The sequence below is a fragment of the Anomalospiza imberbis genome, chromosome 27 (assembly GCF_031753505.1).
Source record: "Anomalospiza imberbis isolate Cuckoo-Finch-1a 21T00152 chromosome 27, ASM3175350v1, whole genome shotgun sequence".
Classification (NCBI taxonomy): domain Eukaryota; kingdom Metazoa; phylum Chordata; class Aves; order Passeriformes; family Viduidae; genus Anomalospiza; species Anomalospiza imberbis.
Window position 1 is genome coordinate 2,275,502 of NC_089707.1, and position 20,251 is coordinate 2,295,752.

At 53.7% G+C, this 20,251-nt stretch overlaps 1 protein-coding gene across 8 annotated transcripts; it reads right to left on the bottom strand.

Annotated features, from left to right (window-relative positions):
• Positions 1–250: 250 nt before the first annotated feature.
• On the bottom strand, positions 251–18,469 carry ACSBG2 (acyl-CoA synthetase bubblegum family member 2). Of its 8 annotated transcripts, none has more exons than XM_068173674.1 (15): positions 18,384–18,469; positions 12,751–12,880; positions 10,647–10,726; positions 9,848–10,092; positions 8,398–8,486; positions 7,759–7,879; positions 7,224–7,304; positions 6,539–6,688; positions 5,873–6,049; positions 5,144–5,325; positions 4,652–4,885; positions 3,875–4,092; positions 2,577–2,716; positions 1,507–1,753; positions 251–971 (listed from the first exon to the last, which is right to left on the bottom strand). In XM_068173674.1, the coding sequence occupies exons 2-15, from the start codon at positions 12,849–12,851 to the stop codon at positions 859–861; spliced, it is 2,178 nt and encodes a 725-aa protein (XP_068029775.1). In that variant the 5' UTR covers positions 12,852–12,880; positions 18,384–18,469; the 3' UTR covers positions 251–858. The 8 variants fall into 8 exon arrangements, with proteins under 8 accessions (XP_068029775.1, XP_068029773.1, XP_068029772.1 ...); XM_068173672.1 differs by lacking the exon at positions 18,384–18,469 and adding an exon at positions 16,230–16,383 and having other exon boundaries at positions 9,848–10,089; XM_068173671.1 differs by lacking the exon at positions 18,384–18,469 and adding an exon at positions 16,230–16,383.
• Between the last annotated feature and the right edge of the window lie 1,782 nt (positions 18,470–20,251).

Below are 20,251 nucleotides of genomic sequence, written 5' to 3' on the forward strand. Positions count from 1 at the left end.
ATGGAGAACCTTCAGAGCTCTGGGCTGGTTGATCACAGACCCTCAGGAGAACCAGCCTGGGCTCCCAGCACCATCTCCTCTCCCCAGGCACAGCCACAGAGCCTCAGCCCACCCACCCTCCACTCTGGAGCTCCCCATTTCAGACACCACAACATTTCTGGATTGTAAAACACAGACAGATTTCACACATTGTACACAGCCTTATAAATAATCCCTGGAGTAAATCACTTCTCAGAATACCAGCCATGGATACAACTTCAACAATACAATTTATGGCTTCATTAACTCAAAAAGGTAAAACAAACTCAAAATATTGCACAGACAAGCCCAGTTCATGTGAGGTTCCACCTCCAGTGCTGTGTGTAGTCACACAGCATTTGTCATCTCAGACAGGAATAGTTTGTGGGGAAGGAGATTTAAAATTATATGGATGCCATCAGCATGCAGGGAAACGTGCAGCAGGGAGTGAGGACACTGCTGGAAAATGAAATCTGCCTTTCTCCCTTAGCAGAAAAAGGGCAGCTCCTGATTTGCAGCTCCTGTTTTACATTCATCTCAGGAAAAGAAAACTTTGGTTAGAACATAACACCTCATGTGGATTTAAGGTAAACATTGTATCACCCCTAAAAAAATGGAAATAAAAAATACAAAGTTGAGATATTTGGGATATCTCAGCAAGGGACACCGGACACAGGAGAACATGGGCATGACCACGCTCACCACACTGCAGGGCAGGACACGGACAGCAAAGCGACGCCGAGGGGCTGCCTGAAGACTGAGCTTCTTTATTTCACCAGGATCCAGGGAATCCTTCCTGGGCAGCTGGGAGTGTCCTCGGGAATGGCTTCAGTCCAGGCTCTATGTCCGGGTTGAGGGCTCCCCCGAGGGGGTTTCGATGTCCGTGTAAAACTGAGCAATTTGGTCCTGGTACTTCTGAGCCACCACCGGCCTCTTGAGCTTCATGGTGGGGCCTGTGGGGAACCAGCACAGGGTTACAGGGGAGGGCAGCACCCAGCAGGGCTGGAGGGGAGAGGCAGAACACGGGAACAGGCACCTGTTCTACATTTCTCTTTGGGTTTAATAGAATCTCCCTCCCTTCCCCCGTGAGCCGAAGCAGCGCAGCAGCAGCCAGAGGGTGCTGGCACTGCCCAGGCTCCCCAGGGAATGCTCCCGGCCCCAAGGCTGCCAGAGCTGCAGGAGCTCTCAGGGATGCTCAGGGTGGGGTTGTTGGGGTGTCTGTGCAGGGCCAGGGGCCAGGATGTTCCAGCTCAGGATGTTCCATAACTCTGCAAGAGGCACCACAGCACAAGGGTAAGTTCTGCTCCGCTGAGTGCTGCTGGGCAGAAGTGGGAATGCACCCCAGTTCATCCCAGCCCAAACTGCCACATGGAAAAGCCACAGTGAGGAAAGGCAGGGGGCAGCTCTGTGCGTTGGGAGTCATGGCTGTGTTATGTTCAATACCAGGGAAGGGGCACAGGGCAAACCCCAGACACCCCCACCACTCACCAAGCTCTCCACCAAAGAGGGAGAAGTCCTTCTCCAGCAGGACCCACTTCTGGACTTTCTGGGCATTGGACACAGCTCCCTCATTGACAGCAGAGATCCCTTTCTGGATGGCAGCATAGATGGCCTTGTCTTTGCTGCTGATGATTTCTGAGACCTTGGTGGCCTTGCTGCCCAGCTTCTGACAGAATTCCAGAGCTTCTGGAGCGAGGTCATCTCCGGGCTCACCCGTTTCTGCATCCACAACGCACTGCAGGCCAGGCCACAACAGGTAACTGAGCACTGCTGAGCACCTGGGGCCCTCTGCACCAAGGAGCCTCCAGCCCTGGACCCTGCCCTGGGGTCCCTTCCCTTCCCCACTCCAACCCCACCAGCCCCTCAGCTCTCTTCCAACCCCTGGCTGCCAATGGAAACTTGGGACAAAACACAAATAAACCCCCTCCAGGTCTCTGCCTGCTCAGGAGCCAGCAGGGTACAGAGCTCATCTGCCAAATTCCTCCTGTGCTGTCAATCACTGTCTTCCAGACCTTTTCTGGAGCACATTTTACTTCCCTACACTGTGCAGCAGCAGTTTTGGGAGTCACACACAGCACTCAGCCATGACAAGTGCAGCAGGGCCCCTCCCAGGGCCTGGCTCAGATCTCCTGCCCCAGGCCAAGGAGCAATTCCAGTCAGCACAGGCCACCACGGATGTGTCCTGGTGGAGTTTAAAGCCAGAGTCTGACAAAGAAATCCCTGACAGCTTTTTACCTCCCCGACTGCTCTGGGAGAGACTGAAACAGGTGAGGAGAGCAGAAGGGTTTTCTTTTCCAGCCTCACTTTTGGGTCTTTTCCTTCTGTTTCTTCCTGCCCTCTGTGGCACAGAAAAATCTGCCCTGAACAGCAGCAGGGCCTGATGGTCTGAGCAAGTGACATCTCTGTGCTTTCAGCTGCTCTTTGCAGCTCAGCTGCAGCCAATTGTGCTCTGGGCTCCTGCCTCCACAAGACACTAAAAATGTGTAACAGCTCTTCCTCCCTGGAATTACTGAGATTCAGCAGCACAAGTGGTGGATCCCCATCCTGTTTTCCATTACCTTTAGTGTCAGGAGCATAGAAAGGAATTTGGCTTTGTCTCCAACCAACATGGCGTTGCTGATGATGGGAACAGCATTCTTGACAGCATCCTCAATTGGAACAGGAGGAATGTTCTCACCTCCTGCAGTGATGATGAGCTCTGGAAAACAATCAAATCCTGATTAATGCTTGGAGCTTCTCCCCTTCCCACAGTCTGCAACAACTCAACTGCTCCTTTGTGTCTGCTGGATCGAACAGTGAGTCTGTGCCAGCAGAGCTGGAGAAGGCAGCACACCAGGACTGGGAAGGTCACAGGGTGACCATCCCCAAAAATGTTCCAAAATGTGGGGATGTGGCACTTGGGGGTGAGGTTTAGTGGTGGCCTTGGGGGTGCTGTACTTAATGATCTTAAAGGGCTCTTCCAGCGCCGGTGCTGATCCCATGACTGCAGCAGGGCTGGAGAGAGCAGGAGCTGTTCACACAGAGCCCAGCCAAAGCTGCCTTGGTGCTCCAGGGGTGTTTGCAGCCTGGCAATGCAGGAGAGCCCCTTGGCACAGACCCCTGGGCCTCTAAGGCTCCTAAGCTGGCACCCAAATTGTCAGAAATTGAAGTGGAAGGAGGTTCCTGTGTGCTGCAGAGTAGAGGGGACTCCCCCTGCCCAATCTCCTGTGCCTTAGAGCTGCCCTCACATCAGCACCCCTCTCTCTCTTGAGGGCTGAAGGCTTGAGGGACCTTGGCTTAGTCTGGGGTTGCTCAAACTCTGTCCCAAGAGCCACATTGCTACCAGGCACTTGCACAACAGTGTTAAGCTGCTGTTTTCCTTGGAGGTCACCCAGCAAAGCTCCTGAAACTGAGGGAGCTGCTGGTAAAACAAGCCCACAAAGCACTAACTGCACTGGTGCTGGAATCAGAGAGCTTCTCCCTCACTCTGCAAACACACCCTGGCTCCAGAGCCTGCCCCTCTCCTCCCACCACAGGGGAGGACACCCTGAAGCACATTCAAGTGACAACTCCAGGAGAAGGATTTAAATGTGCAAGTCACAACCACACAACCAGCAGAGCGGTACCAGAGGAGGTTTAAGTTGGATATTGGGAAAAATTTCTTCACTGTTCAGCAGTGGAACAGGCTGCCCAGGGCAGAGGCGGAGTCACCATCCCTGGAGGGATTTAAAAGATGGGGCAACTGGGGACATGGGTTAGTGGTGGCCTTGGCAGTGCTGAGGGAACAGTTGGCCTCCATGAGGTCTTTCCCAACATCAACAACTCACTGATTCCATAGCGCTGCACAACATCAAGGCAAAGTCAGGGGATGTGTTACCTTTAATTCTGCCTGTGATGAAGAGGAATCCGTCCTTGTCGTGCTTGCCCAGGTCCCCTGAGTGCAGCCAGCCATCCTCATCGATGGCTTCTTTGGTTTTGTCCTCCATGTTCAGGTAGCCCATGAAGACGTGCCTTCCTGAGAAGCAGATCTCCCCAATGCCATCCTTGTCTGGTTTATGGATCAGGGTGTGGCAGCCCATCAGCTCCTTCCCACAGCTGAAACAGAGCACAGAGCAAGGATTAATTTATTTTAAGCTGAATCCAAGCAGAAGTCACAGCAGCACCTCTCAAGCTGAAGGGTTTGAACAAAGCCCAGCAGCTTCTTAGCACAGCTCCAGCAAAGAGCTTCAAAGGCATCTGCTCATGTAAGGGCAGCTGCAGAAAGAGCTGTTATTGCAGAGATCAGTGCTCACACACCTGCTGGTTTGCACTCATTGTTCTCAACACCTGAGCTTTGAATGAGCAGATTTATGTCCTTGGCAGCAAACTTTCACTGTGCAGACTGAACAAGCTGTTCAAAGACACCCTGCACCCTTTAGTCATTTGCCATTAACGTGAAGAGTAGGTCGGAGTTACCAATTCTTCCTTCATCCCACCAGCCCCTCTCTTCTTCCCCAGCTCCTACAGAACCCAGACAAGGTAAATTCACACATCCCTGCTGCTGCTGCCCTTGGCAGATCTCTCCACCTGTGACATGGCTCCCCAGTGACCTTTTAGTGGCAGCAAGGCTCTGGGGATGAGCTGCACCAGGGGCAGAACCCAGGAAGGCGCTCACCTGCCGAGCCTGAAGGCGTGAGGTAGGGAGATGGTGTGAGGCCCAGAGCTCTCACTCATCCCATAGAGCTCCAGCACGGGAATGTTCAGGCTCAGAAAGAATTCCAGGGTGTCTCTGGTGATGGGAGCAGCCCCCGTGTAGCACTTGGTGCAGCGGTCCAGCCCGATGGCCTTGCGCACCTTCCTGTACACCAACTGCTGGGCCAGGCGGAAATTCACCGGCACCTCGGAGCACCTGCACCAGGAAAGGGCACACTTACAACTCCTCCCCCTTCCTCCTTTATCTTCATCCTGCTTCAGTTCATTCAATAAAATAATGGATTATTTCCCCCCTCCAGCCCTTGCTGCTCCCCCTCGGGTCCAAGTGTCACTGGTCTGTCACGTGAGATATAATCCTGGATGGAATATAATCCTGGATGGAATAAAATCCCTGATCTGACATGAAAGTTCTCCTAAAACTCATCAGCATCCCTGAAACGTAGCTCATAATTACCCATTCATCCTCTTCAGGTTGGTCTGCAGCCCCACTCCCTTGGCCCACGCCGCCACTCTCCTTCGGAGCGCTGAGGCTTTCATGCCCACTGATTTCATTTTCTCTTCCATTTTTTCCCAGACACGAGGAACTCCCAAAAAAGCAGTTGGCCTCACTTCTCTCAGGGTCTCCACCAAACTGCCCTGAAAGAAGCAGGATTTAATGCAGTTTTTAGAAGTGATTCACTGCAGACTTCAGGTCAGCACTGGTCACTAGCAAAAACTTGGGAGTCTGCCATCAGTTTTGAGTAACTGTTTGTTTTTTTGCAGCACCACCAAGAGAAGGGAACCCCTGAGGCATTCCAGTGGGAATTGGGAAGGGAGCAAGGGTCAATGCTTTCAGTGCCAGCACTGACACAAGAATCCTTTACTCAGGACTCAGATTTAGCTGGGGCCATGGTGCAATGTGGGCAGAGCAAACACAAGGCTGTTGCTCAACCAGCTCTTGATGCGGCACCAGGTGTCAGGTAAGAACTCAGCAGATCCCAGTTCTGAAGTGCTGGGTCAGCTTGTCCCAGTTTGTGACTGAGTCAGAAGGCTCCAGTCAAACCATCAGGGGCAGTTGGTCAGAGGGCAAAGTAAACCCAGTTAGGAAAGCTGACAGAATCACGAGATAACACAGCCTTGTTTCAAGCACCCACCCCAGCACAAGCAGGTGGATGAGTGTAAGTTTATTATCTTATTTTTTTACCTTCAGTGCATCTGGTTGGGCAAAGTAAACTTGCACTCCAAGGGTCATGGCTGCCCAAATATCACACATTTGTGCAGCAATGTGGCTGAGGGGCAGGTAGCTGACCACCTCCTCCTGCCTGTCGTGGGCATCGCTCAGCATGATGAAGCGCGCGGCCGCTGCCGCCGTCCACGTCAGCTGCAACAAGAACCCCCAGGGGCTTCAGAGCAGGGACAGCACAGATCACACAAGGCACAACACAGCTACAGCACCCTGGGATCTCAACAGCAGCACTCGGCTCGTTCAGCTGGAGCACAGGAGACTGAGGGGAGGCTCCTCGGGGGCTGCAGCTCCTCCCGAGGGGAGGCAGAGGGGCAGGGGCTGAGCTCTGCTCTGGGACAGGGACAGGAGCCCAGGAAGGGCTGGAGCTGGGCCAGGCCTTGGCATGGAGCTCAGGGAAAGGTTCTTCCCCCCGAGGGTGCTGGCACTGCCCAGGCTCCCCAGGGAATGGTCCCGGCCCCAAGGCTGCCAGAGCTGCAGGAGCGTTTGGACAGCGCTGCCAGGGATGCTCAGGGTGGGGTGTTGGGGTGGCTGGGCAGGGACAGGACTGGGCTGATGATCCCTGAGGGTCCCTCCCAGCTCAGGATGTTCTCCCTCAGCACCCCTGGGGCGGCACTGGGCACTCACGTTGTCGTGGCTGAGCATGACGCCCTTGGGCTGCCCCGTGGTGCCCGAGGTGTAGATGAGGGTGCAGCACTGGTTGGGTTTCTGGGACACGATGATCTCGCGGAGCCGCGAGTCCGGCACGTCCCTGCCCAGCTCCATGAACTCCCTCCACTGCAGAGAACAGAAGGGCTCAGTTCCTTTGTAAGGTATCACCCACAGGAAAAATTAACCTCTTTTCTACACAGCAAGAGAAGGAAGCTGTTCTCCCTGCCCAGACCTCTGGAAGAGGCTGTAAACCCACATTGTCACCCCACAGTGTTTTCTGGCTGACACAGGGAGAAGCAGAAAGGAGACAGACCCACCCCCAGCAGCTTTACAGCTCTGTAGCAACTCCCTGGAGTAACTGTGGGGTACAAGGTGTCTGGCAAAGGTCAGCAGCCTCCCTACAACAAGGATTATCCAGGTTGCACAACAGCAGACACCTCCTGCCCACAACAGCCAACGCAAGCTCAGGGGATCGCAGTCACAGAACCCCAGGCTGGTTTGGCTTGGAAGGGACCTTAAGGATCATCTCATTCCAAGGCCCTGCCATGGACAGGGATGTCACCCATCAGATGTTCAAGGCCCCAGGGCAGGTGACAGGTACTTGCAGCCATCAGCTGAACACAACCAGCCCTTAGAAACCATGAAGAAGCCCAGGACTCACCGAGTACAGATTTGGTCTCTTCTCTTTGATCTCCTCCCTGTACTGGACAATGCCCTTCAGATGAGGTAGTCTGTGTTCAATCTGTGTTAAGAAGGGAGATTTGTGAGAAGGAGCAAATGCTGCTTGTCCCTTTCAGACCTCTGTAACCCCCACCAAGCACGCTCCTCATATTTGCCACTTTATGTAAAGCCAAGAGAATCCCATCTGTGCTCCTGAAAGAATGGGTTTGCCTCACTAGGAACAGTCATAATTTGAGCTGGGATGGTGCCAGACAACCTAGAGGATGCTCAGTTGTTCATTCTGGCTTCTTCTATTTTAAGCCCAAGGCTTTTAAGAAGTGAAAGCACCACGTAACCTCTTGTGAGACAAGGTGCCAGTGACAGCTCACCTGGCTGGAGCAGGGAGCACACCAAGGAATTCACCTCTGCTCTCAGACCCAGCACTCCCCTCAGGTAATGCCCTCCCACACCATTTTGCCCTCCCACATCTGTCAACAGGTTGCTGTTACCCTCAGCCGTTTAAAAAACATAATTACTTCTAAGATTTTCTGCAGCTGTTTATGGTTTTCCACCACTATAATGTTGGCACTGCAGTTCTCTGCTACATAATGACAGGCCTCAGGAGAGTTTGTAGTGTAGATCCCAACAGCAAATCCCCTGGAAAAGGGAAAAAACAGAACAGAAAAGCAAAACAGAGTTAGAGGACAAGCAGAGTTGCTGGCAAAATTCAGACCATTTCAGAACAATATCCCATAAAATGACAAAAAAGAGGGGAGAGCTTAATTCCAAAAGGAAAGATTCTGTTCTGGGGCATGGGAAATGTCAAGAGTGGTGCAAGAGACCAAAATATCTCATGTGGAAGGCAGATATCACAATCCAGCCATGGGATTCTCTGGCATTTCTTTAATCACTGTGTACATAAGAATGCTTTTGGATTAACCTACTGGTCACCTTATTTTGAGAGAAGCAGAAGTATTTAATTTTTGTCTCATTAATTAATTATGAAATAGTTCAGCTCCTATCTACCTTCATTAAATCCAAATCTAAGCAATTTGGTTTGGGGTGTTCTTTGTTTGTTTTACTGGGGTTTTAATCAAAACCTGCTTCTCATGTGAATACTGCAGTCACTCTCTGCCTGCCAAAGCAAAAAGCATGGCAAGAAACAAGAGTCTTACCCTGCAAGGATAGCTCCAATGTCAGCAATGAACCACTCAGCAGAATTAAATCCCAGGATGCCCACTCCATGGAAACGCTCCAGCCCCAGCTGTAAACAAGAGATGGCATTACAGCAGCCTGCCTTCTCCTTTGGACAAAGCTCAGGGCTCATCTGCAGATCTCTGCTGTGAGCACAGCACTGAGGGAAGAGTTCATGTTCTCACACAGGGTAATTCCCACTGAAAAACTCCCCAGGAGCCAGGATGGAGCCAGTGAAAGTTTCACATCACTGTCCCACTGGAAGTGGGTAGGAAAACAGGGATTTGCTGAGGTCTGCCCTTGGAAAGACAGGCTCACTGGAATTCACTAGCAGGACTATAAACCTGCAATCCAGGGAGTTACCAGTTCCCCTTGGGCTGGGAATGAGGAGGTGAGAGGTGAAGTCAGACAACACCTCCTGGGACATTTGGCACAAGCTGGGAATGTCAGATATCAATAATGGCCAGGGCAACAAGCTCCAGTGGCAGTCACACTTGGCTATGAAATTCCAGTTCTTGGAGTCCCAGTTTTTAACTCCCTCAGCCAGACTGGTTTTGTCCCAGAGTGGAAGATCCCAAAACAGGAGTAAAACCAAGCTGGCCTTAACTTGAAGAGATAAGACTTGATCCCAACAATAAAAGCACGTGGTGCTGGTTTCTGTCTCCAGTCTCCTAATCCCAGCAGCACAAGCAAAAGGCTGGGCCACGTGGGACATTGAAGTCTGGTTTGTAAGCATCCCTTTTTTTCTTAGAAAGATGAACCTTTCCAAGCCTCTGGAGGGGCAGTGTCCAGGTTTGCCATACACCTCAAACACCTCACTTTAAATATTTCTTTACATGTTTTTTTTTTCCTTACATTTTTTTTTTCCTTACATGTTTTTTTTAAATGTGGAAGCAACTGTCAAAAAAAAAAAAAGAAATACCAAGGTGTCCATAGCATGTCCAGGTACTTCCCTGTCACTGTAAGATTCATCTGCACTGATGGAATTTGCAGATTTAAGAAAGACTTGACTGCAGCCATTCCAGCACTTAACATGAACATTAATCCAGTGAACATTAATCCACTGAACATGAATCTTGACTTTGTTTTGACACAGTGTTTCCTTTGTTTTATTTTGATACAGTGGTCGGAAGAGAGAGAACAGTTTTAAATTAAAACAAGAGAGATTTACATCAGATATTGGGCAGGAATTGTTCCCTAGGAGGGTGGGCAGGCCCTGGCACAGGGTGCCCAGAGCAGCTGGGGCTGCCCCTGGATCCCTGGCAGTGCCCAAGGCCAGGCTGGACAGGGCTTGGAGCAGCCTGGGACAGTGAAGGTGTCCCTGCCATGGCAGGGGTGGCACTGGATGAGCTTTGAGATCCCTTCTCACTCAAACCATTCTGTTTTTAGGATTCTGTGAATATGCACAAAGAGAACTCAACAAACTCTTACCTTCAGAAAGCTTTTGGCTGCTCTCCAGCACTCATCATAGTACATCTTATACGTCAGCTTTATCCACTGGCCATCTTTTTTGGATGCAAGGGCGTAATAGTCACTGTATTTGTTGACACTTTCCTGCAAGAGCTGGTGCACAGTCTTTGGGGCCTCGCTGCCAGGGCCCTGCTCTTCCATCCTCAGCCTCACCTCTCCATCACGACGTGTTGTCCACACACTGGAGCCAGGAGGGGAGGAGGCTGCTTTGAAAGGAAAGTGTTCAGCACCTTAGATTTAGAAATTTGCTGCTGCCATAGGAGCAATACAAATACAAGTCTCAAGCATATGAGAGCAAATGTTGTTACACCCCCTCCCACACCCCTTTTTCGACCCTTTCTTCATGGCAATTTCACCATGTGACCGCCAGTATTTTAGAATAGAAGCCTTTAGAGCACTTTCAAATTTTGTTAAACATTTCCCACTTGCATCCCCTCTAACCTGCTCTGCTGCCCTAAGGCTCTTATACTGGTAAGGTGAAGGTTTCCTGCATCTTATACTCTGCTATTTTAATTTTTTTTTCTTTTAAGGAGGACTGAAAGCAGGACACTGGTACCTGGCAGATGAGCACCAGGCACTCTCATTGCCTGCTTAACCCCTGAAGCACAGCTGTGCTTTAAACTCTTGAGTTCCAGACACTTCTGCACAACCCATCCTGCAACCTGAGCTGCTTCTTCTATTGTCATGGTTTGAGAAATCCCTCTCTCATTGCAATAATAATTTCAGGCACCCCACAGTCCCCAAACTTCCATTCACTCACCTTTGGGATCGAGTGAGTTCACCTGACATCTCTCCATCTTGGAATCTTCCCCTGGCTCGCTGTTGTGTGGCTCAGCAGTTCTGCAAGGCAAAAGGAGTTATCCCTGGATGAGAGCATGGAGGGCTGCCTGCCACAGGCAGGTTTGCTCCATCCCTTAATGTCACTCAGTCCTTGGATGTCAGAGTGACTCCTGATGCTCTGCAGGTGACTTTATTAATTCACTGCCCTGCCCATTATTAATTCACATAGTCCCAGCAATGGAACAGCTCCCTCCAAGTGTGCAAGCTCTGCCTGTGCTGGTGCTGAAAACGAGTGTTGTCCTAATTGCAGCTTTCATTGCAGACAAGCTGCAGAAGAATGCATACACATCATCCTAAAACAACCATTCTTAAAAGCTGCTCCAGGTGCTTGAAACAAAGAGTCTGCAGCTGGGAGGAGGAGGAGAAGGGGGGCAGGAAGGGACACTTGGATCTGGAACTCATCTCCTGTTTGCAATATGTGAGTCCAACAACAGGGGATGCCCTGGGGACACTCTGGAGTCACCCCATGGGGAAACCCACGGAGATTTCCTGCAAAGGAGCAGGAAATTGATTTAACAGGAAATATTGTTTTCAGGTATTCCTATTAAAACCAGGGCTCCTACCAGATGCTTGGGAAGAAACAGAAACAGGCTCATCCCATGCGCTTCAGCCAGGCTCCTCCCAGCTGAGTTGTCCTTTCACTTTCAGCCCTGCAGGAGCTGGTGAAGCACCACCTGCCTGCTTGCAAAACTGTTCTTACTCCATCCCTTTCCAAACTGGACTGTCTCACAGCCCTAATGAGGAGGGTAAGGGATAATCAAGGCTAATGTCCCACTTGAGAGCAGGAGCTGGAAGGCAGACCCAGTGAGATTTGGGAATCCCACCCTCCAAGCAGGCAGCTGCTGCTTTGTTCCCTGCCCTGGGTAATGCCCCGCCAGGACCATTGATGTCCGAGTTTTATCTGATTTAAGGTTACACTGCAGAGACCCAAACTTTCCATCCTGCCTTGCCCTACCGGGCCCTTTGTCTCAGCCCATCACTCAGGTGTTGCTCCTCCAGGCCGGTGTTTTCCCTTCTCAGCAGCAACAGCTGCAGCACCAACCCCAGGCTCTTCCAGAAGAGTCCTGACATCACAATAACCCCAGCACTGCAGGGGCAGCTCTGGGCAGGAAGGAGCCCTGACTCTGCCCATCACAGTCACACTCACACAGGTGAGAGCTCCTCTGGGCCCACACAAACTCCTCAGCCCAAGCCAGGCAGGGCTCCCACCAAGTCCCACCTTTTACTTCCTTTCTACCAGGCCAGAGACAAGACAACCAGCACAGGCACTGTGTGAATTTAAGGGCAAGGGGGAAATCTCTTCCCTCCAATCTACATTTATTCTGAATTTCTAGGGAGCACACAACTATGACTGCTTTGGGCATATGAGGAGGTTTAAGGCCCAGGGAAGATCTGACATGGCTGATCACATGTCCCATTCTAAAGCAGAACTGCTTCTCTGAACTAATCTGCAAGCCAGCAACCAGGGCTGAGTAAATAATTTCTTTATTTCCCCCAAGGGGATTATGAGATGTTCCCATCTCCGTGCTCCCTCCTCATTATTGAGAACATTTTTCAGCACAAATTAATCCTCAGTTGCAATAGTTCTGCACCATTTCTCCACCAGCTTTTATGATCAAAGCATGCAAATGACCCAGTAACATGAGCAGAAAAGCCCCGGCTATTTCCCTCACAGTCAATCAAATCATCTTTTTCTCCCCCTTACAACATGTAGTTCAATGCAGCCCCAAAAAATTTAGGTAAAGAGGTTTTAGTCAGCTAGATCCCATTATGCTGTCATGAGATATAGACCCTAATCTGGTCTTTAGTCTGTAAATATGAGCAGCCTCTTGCCAGCAGGAGTTTGAGATCAGTGTAGGTACTGCACAGGAACTGTTCTCTGCAGAGGCAGGGCTCTTCCAAAATAATTTTAATTAATCGAAGTAAGCATGGTAGAATACAAACTATATATACAGGTCACAACAGGGTAAATAAAATCCTAAATAGACAAATAAATCCTAAAAAAAACCCTAAATTAGACCAACCTGGGTGAAGAGTTGAGCAGCACATCTTCCCGTGCCCCCTCACAGCTCCCTTGAAGAGCCGAATTGCAATAAGCCACGGAGACTGGTTCTGCAAGTGCCATCCTGGCGTCTGACTCACACAGCACTGTCCCTGCGAAAACAGGTTGGAAAATTTAAAATACAGCCACACGTCACAGCAAAGCAGCTCCACTGACGTGAGCGAGGCAACCCCAAAGAGGCACAACGCGAGCCTGCTGCATTTGCACCAAATAACAGGAAATTCTGACAGTGGGCATTGCAAAACCCCACAGCAGAACCAGACACCCCCAGCTCCCCAGCAGCGCCACGAGCCAAACTATTTCAATTCCACGCTCCCTTTGCCCCAGATGCTGTCCCAAAAGCTCGGCTCGCAGAACCCCCCCGATCCCTGCAGCCTCACCGCGCATCGCCGGTCCCGCAGCCTCCCCTCCGCAGCCGCTCCGCACCGGCGCCGAGCCCGACGTGTAATATCCTTTATTTTTAAACTAGCGCCCAGGAGGCAGATCTGGCGCATCTTATGTCATGTGCTGCTGCCTCGCAATTGGAAGCGGCTCGTCACCCCACACCGCCGCCTCTTAAGGAGGCTCTGGCCCCACGCCTGCCCGCCAGCCTCGGCACACCGGGGATTTCGGGTCTCTCTGGGGGGACACAGCCCTGGGACACCTCACATCTAGCCTGTTCGCATCAAAATAAGCGTTTTGCAGCTGGATTTGGGTTTTTTGTTGTTGTTTTTTGGTAGGTTTTGTTTTGGTTTTTGTTTGTCTGTTTGTTTTTTGGGGTTTTTTTTGGTGGCTCCCACGCTGCTTTCAGCACTTTGTCTTGGGCGATTTCATCACCTAAACGAAGTGTTTCCTAAACGCTGATTTTATTTAAGGTTTACACTCAGCCTTTGATGCTTATGAGTCGCCAGGCTGAGCTTTAATTGTTTCAAGGGATTTCAAACTGATTGGAGATGAATCCCCATTATCCTTGATCTCTCCAAGAAGTGGATTTTAGGCTGCTATTTTGTACCTGCATTAGACAGACACACTTAAATCGTGTGATGCAAGGGGCATGTTCGCCTCCATGAGGAACAGGAAAGTCTTTTTATGAAAAAGTCTTTTATGTCATAAATCCGACCCAGCACGCTGCAGCCTCCTGCCTCTGCCGGGAGGGGAAAGCCACGCCAGGCACAGCCAAGGGACGTCCCCCTTTCCGCTTACTCATCTGCACAAGGACACGTTGCTGCTCACGCCACGCTCTGCTACAGCCTGCGAGTCACCCCGCCAGAAATAGTTTAATTCACGAGCAGTGAGAGGGGGATGTCTGCAAAACACCCAGCTCTGAAGCGCACGGATAACTGGCAGGCGCTGCCGCACACCCGTCGTGGGCTGCAACACCAGAGGGGTTTATTGGCAGTGGGAGAAGATGGTGCTGGAGCTGCAGCCCCGTGCTCGGAGCAGCCGCTCAGAGCTGCCCGGCCCGGAGCTGCTCCCCCCGGCCCGGCCCGGAGCTGCTCCCCTCGCCCAACCCGGAGCTGCTCCCCCCGGCCCGGCCCGGAGCTGCTCTCCCCGGCCCGGCCCGGAGCTGCTCCCCCCGGCCCGGCCCGGCCCGGAGCTGCTCCCCTCGCTCAGCCTGGAGCTGCTCCCCCTCGCTCAGCCCGGAGCTGTTCCCCCCGGCCCGGCCCTGCTCCCCCTCGCTCAGCCCGGAGCTGCTCCCCCTCGCTCAGCCCGGAGCTGCTCCCCCTCGCTCAGCCCGGAGCTGCTCCCCTCGCTCAGCCCGGAGCTGCTCCCCCTCGCTCAGCCCGGAGCTGCTCCCCTCGCTCAGCCCGGAGCTGCTTCCCCTCGCTCAGCCCGGAGCTGCTCCCCCTCGCTCAGCCCAGAGCTGCTCCCCCCGGCCCGGCCCGGCCCTGCTCCCCCTCGCTCAGCCCGGAGCTGCTCCCCCTCGCTCAGCCCGGAGCTGCTCCCCCCGGCCCGGCCCGGAGCTGCTCCCCCCGGCCCGGCCCAAACCCACCCTCAGTGCCCCCCGAGCTGTCCCCACGGCCTCTCTTGCTCAAAGGAAAAGCCGATCAGAGGCCAGGAGGGACGGATGGCAGCAGCTGCCATCACTCCCGACCCCCTTTCGCCATGCTGCTCCCACTTTCCTTCCCAGCAGCCCACAACGAGAGGTTCAGGGCATCCCTGAGGGAGGCTTTGGCCTCTGCAGTAATTACAGCATTTCTCTTGCCAACTGTGAATTAGTGCAGCAATGAAGTTTCAAGGGAAAGGGTGAGGTGTCCTCACTCCTGCTGTCAGGGAATCATGGCATCCCAGAATGGTTGGAAGGGACCCCAAAGCCCATCCAGTGCCAGCCCTGCCATGGGCAGGGACACCTTCCACTGTCCCAGGCTGCTCCAAGCCCTGTCCAGCCTGGCCTTGGGCACTGCCAGGGATCCAGGGGCAGCCCCAGCTGCTCTGGGCACCCTGTGCCAGGGCCTCAGCACCCTCACAGGGAAGTACTTCCTACTAATACCTGATCTGTCCCTGCCCTCTGGCAGTGGGAAGCCATTCCCCAGTGTCCTGGCACTCCAGCCCTTTCAAATAGTCTCTCTGTCTCTCATTTTCTTGCAGGCTCCCTTCAGCTCCTGGAATGCCACAATAAGGTCACCCCAAAGCTTGAACAATCCCAGTTCTCTCACCCTTCCCTCACAGCAGAGGTGTTCCATCCCTCTCGGGTTCATTTCCATGGTAGGTTTTCTGCATCACCTTCAGGCACCCAAGAGGGAAGAGCTCTTCCCAGTGGAGCCCACCGCTGAGTTCTGCTCTCACTGTGCACAACCCGGGGCACACTCACACCATGAACTGAACTGCAATCTGGCTGTGCAGCTTCCCAAACCAGACATGCATTTTATCCAACAAATTCTGGTTAGAAGCAAACATTTCCCAGCATATGGAGACGCTCCCTAGCTTTGCTCAGCACCGCAGCTCGGGCCTTCCTCCCTGATGCTGGGTTACCAACACAGCCACTGGTAAACACACTCCAGGGTTAGGAGGGGCTGATCTTTAAGGTCATTTCCAACCCCAACCATTCCATTGTTCACCAGAGCCAGGTGTAACTCCTGGATACCAAATGCTCTCACCCCACGCTGTTCCCAGAGGAATCAGCACACCATAACGTACCAGTGTTCAGGAACATGGAGGACACACTCCAAACAAAAAACCTGCGGGAAGAAACCTCCCTTTTAATTAAGTCTGTCTGACATCTTAAATCATTTAAATAAAAACGCATTCTGCTTTGAGGGAGGAGCGTGACCCAGAAGAACTGGAAATGGAGTGTTTCTTTGGAACCACTTCACTGACAAACCAAAATAAAGGTCTGAGGAAGTGCAAACTACTGACTGTGAAGGGGGTAAGAGTGGAGTTTCCATTTCCAACAGGCTTTGGACACACCTTTACCTAAAACACACACAGAGCTTCAACAACACCAATTCAAATTCAAATTACCGAGCACGTTATCAACCACTTGACATTTTCCAGCACGGCCACACTCGGCTTCCTGCGGCGGATTTCTTTTAAGCGGCAAAGGCACCACATCCGCTCTGCTCTTGTCCAGAGCAGCTCCAGGCAATTGCCACGTCACCATCAAAACCGAAACTTGGGGTTTTTTTGTTCCTTTAAAGAGTCACTAAGTGAGGAAACAAAAGCTGAGCAACCCATTCCTCTTCCTCCTAGATAAACTGAGATTTTAGGAGAGGCGGTGATAAAAGCTTCCTGAGCACTAAAGGTTTTGTCACTGACCACCGGCCCTGGGTTACCCCATGCCCTCCTGATACTGGAGTGGAGAAAACAGGAGGAAAAGTAACTTCAGCCTCTGTTAGGATGATGAGTGACTGTCGCGACTGCAGACAGGCACCTGCCTCCACCGCAGCACCTTCAGAGCTGAGTTTTGGCCGCACAAAGCTGCCCACGGACCATCGCTTGGTCAGCAGACAGCCACAGAACTCTCCACTGCAGGCTCGTTGCTTCTCCAGGTGTCCTGGGGTGACAGGACATTTTCATGCTTTGTATCCCAATCGTGTATTCCTGTTCCCATGCTCTCAGTTTGTTTTGTCTATAGCCGTGTCCCTCCCCCGGCTGCTTGCTATGGCTTGCTGCTGCTAGCTTTAGGCCTGCTTCACTTGCTCTGCTCGCTTGCTTTTTTTTTCTTTGCTTGCCTTATTTTGCCATTTTTCTATTTTTGTTTTTCCCTTCCTTCCTCCCTTTCCCTGAAGACATCGGACCTGCTTCGGACCTTGATTCGGGAACGTCAAGGAACACTCCGGGCACCGGGGTGTTTCTTTCAGGTGAATTCCCCAGCAGTGGGACTCGCCGGGAGGCTGCGCCGAGCTCCTCTTCCCTGAACTGCTGCTTCACCACACATCTGCACGGCGGGGAAAGGCCCCCACGCCCAGCAGGAAAGCTCGGGGCTGTATTTTCTGTGTTCCTGTATCCCTATAAAACTCCTATATTTTCTGTATTCCTGTGTTCCTGGCTCCCACACATGGCTTTGTGTCCCCTGGGAGCACAGCGGGGCTGGGAGCCGGCACAGAAGCGTCCCGAGCACTGGGGTCGCTCAGAGCACCCCCAAAATCTCAGGTCACCTGTCGGAGCATCCCCGATCTCTCGGGTCACCTCACAGAGCCTTCTCAATACTCAGGTCACCTCGTGGAGCATCCCAAAGTCAACTCTCGGAGCATCCCCGATCCCTCAGGTCACTTCATAGAGCTTTCCCACCTCTCAGGACATCTCCTTGTGGAGCATCCCAAACTCTCAGGTCACCTCACAGAGCATTCCCACCTCTCAGGACATCTCAGAGCATTCCCAAACTCTCAGGTCCCCTCACAGAGCATTCCCACCTCTCAGGACATCTCCTCGTGGAGCATCCCAAACTCTCAGGTCCCCTCACAGAGCATTCCCAAACTCTCAGGTCCCCTCACAGAGCATTCCCACCTCTCAGGACATCTCAGAGCATTCCCAAACTCTCAGGTCCCCTCACAGAGCATTCCCAAACTCTCAGGTCCCCTCACAGAGCATTCCCACCTCTCAGGACATCTCAGAGCATTCCCAAACTCTCAGGTCCCCTCACAGAGCATTCCCAAACTCTCAGGTCCCCTCACAGAGCATTCCCACCTCTCAGGACATCTCAGAGCATTCCCAAACTCTCAGGTCCCCTCACAGAGCATTCCCAAACTCTCAGGTCCCCTCACAGAGCATTCCCACCTCTCAGGACATCTCAGAGCATTCCCAAACTCTCAGGTCCCCTCAGAAGATCCCAAGTTCTCAGGACACCTCACGGTCCCTCACGATGGGCTCCTGGACAGCACAGGGGAAGGGACATCCCTTCTCCTCAGACCACCTCCTGCCCTGACCGGCGGCTGGGAGAAACTCCCCCTCCAACCCACCCTGTGTCCACTTAACCAAAACCGCCAAGAATTTCCCCCCCCCGCGCTGTCCGCACGCCCACCCACAAACGGGACACCACCACCAGAAGCATCTGCCGGGATGGCGAGCCCCCACGCACCAGGAGCGGCTGGGGACACCCAGGGGGGCTGTGTGGAGCTGGGAGCCCCGGTCTCTCCCTCAGCCCCGCCGGGGTCGGGCTTTGGGACCGCGCGTTACCTCCGGGCGCGGCGGGAGCGCGCGCGGCCCCTCAGCAGCTCCCGCGCGCCGCCGGGCGGGGCCTTTAACAGCGCTCGCGCGGGGGGGGGCGTGGCCAGATCACCTTTTCTCCGCCCACTCCGTCCTTTTGAAACACCCCATTGGGCAACGCGGTGGTGGGCAGAGAAGAAGCCATGCCCCCTGCGCTGGGGAGAGACGCATCGCCGCGCGATTGGAGGAGGCGGCTGTCAATAATGGCTAGGCCACGCCCCTTCCCTAGCGCGGGTTACCCGCGGTCAATGCCCGGCGCGGTGTCCGGGACACCGGGACTGGGCTGTTCCCAAAACCGGGACTGAGATGTTCCCAAAACCGGGACTGAGATGTTCCCAAAACCGGGACTGGGCGGTTCCCAACACCGGGACTGGGCTGTTCCCAAAACCGGGACTGAGCTGTTCCCAATACCGGGACTGAGCTGTTCCCAATACCGGGACTGGGCGGTTCCCAGCACCGGGACTGAGATGTTCCCAACACCGGGACTGAGCTGTTCCCAAAACCGGGACTGGGCTGTTCCCGACACCGGGCCTGGGCTGTTCCCGACACCGGGACTGGGCGGTTCCCAGCACCGGGACTGAGATGTTCCCAACACCGGGACTGGGCTGTTCCCAAAACCGGGACTGAGCTGTTCCCGACACCGGGCCTGGGCTGTTCCCGACACCGGGACTGGGCGGTTCCCAGCACCGGGACTGAGATGTTCCCAACACCGGGACTGGGCTGTTCCCAAAACCGGGACTGAGCTGTTCCCAAAACCGGGACTGGGCTGTTCCCAACACCGGGACTGGGCTGTTCCCAACACCGGGACTGGGCTGTTCCCAAAACCGGGACTGAGCTGTTCAGGACACCGGGACTGAGCTGTTCCCAACACCGGGACTGGGCTGTTCCCAAAACCGGGACTGAGCTGTTCCCAAAACCGGGACTGGGCTGTTCCGGACACCGGGACTGAGCTGTGTCCCACACCGGGACTGGGCGGTCCCCAAAACCGGGACTGAGATGTTCCCAACACCGGGACTGGGCTGTTCCGGACACCGGGACTGGGCTGTTCCCCACACCGGGACTGGGCTGTTCCCAAAACCGGGACTGAGCTGTTCCCAATACCGGGACTGGGCTGTTCCCAAAACCGGGACTGAGCTGTTCAGGACACCGGGACTGAGCTGTTCCCAACACCGGGACTGGGCGGTTCCCAACACCGGGACTGAGCTGTTCAGGACACCGGGACTGAGCTGTTCCCAACACCGGGACTGGGCGGTTCCCAACACCGGGACTGGGCTGTTTCCGACACCAGGACTGGGCGGTTCCCAACACCGGGACTGAGCTGTTCCCAACACCGGGACTGGGCGGTTCCCGACACCGGGACTGAGCTGTTCCGGACACCGGGACTGGGCTGTTCCCAACACCGGGACTGAGCTGTTCCCAACACCGGGACTGGGCGGTTCCCAACACCGGGACTGAGCTGTTCCGGACACCGGGACTGGGCTGTGTCCCACACCGGGACTGGGCTATTCCAGACACCGGGACTGGGCTGTGCTGGACACTGGGACTGGGCTGTTCCGGACACCGGGACTGGGCTGTTCCCAACACCGGGACTGGGCTGTTCCCAACACCGGGACTGGGCTGTTCCCAGCACCGGGACTGAGCTGTTCCCAAAACCGGGACTGGGCTGTTCCCAACACCAGGACTGAGCTGTTCCCAACACCGGGACTGGGCTGTTCCCAACACCTGGAACACCTGGAGTGCTGTGGTGGTGCAGGCTGACCCAGGAGAAGTTTTGGGGGAAGGGAGGGAAATGGTCTGAATCCTTCTGAAAGCTGCTTTTTCCCTAAAAGAAAGTAAGG

Excerpts from the sequence above, each read along its gene's own strand:
- ACSBG2 (XM_068173671.1), bottom strand. The coding sequence starts at position 16,368 with ATGGTGACGTGGCAATTGCCTGGAGCTGCTCTGGACAAGAGCAGAGCG. Across the intron at positions 7,305-7,758 it reads AGCTGCAGAAAATCTTAGAA|ATTGAACACAGACTACCTCA; the intron begins GTAATTATGTTT and ends TTCTTAACACAG. Across the intron at positions 6,050-6,538 it reads TCATGCTCAGCCACGACAAC|CTGACGTGGACGGCGGCAGC; the intron begins GTGAGTGCCCAG and ends TTCTTGTTGCAG.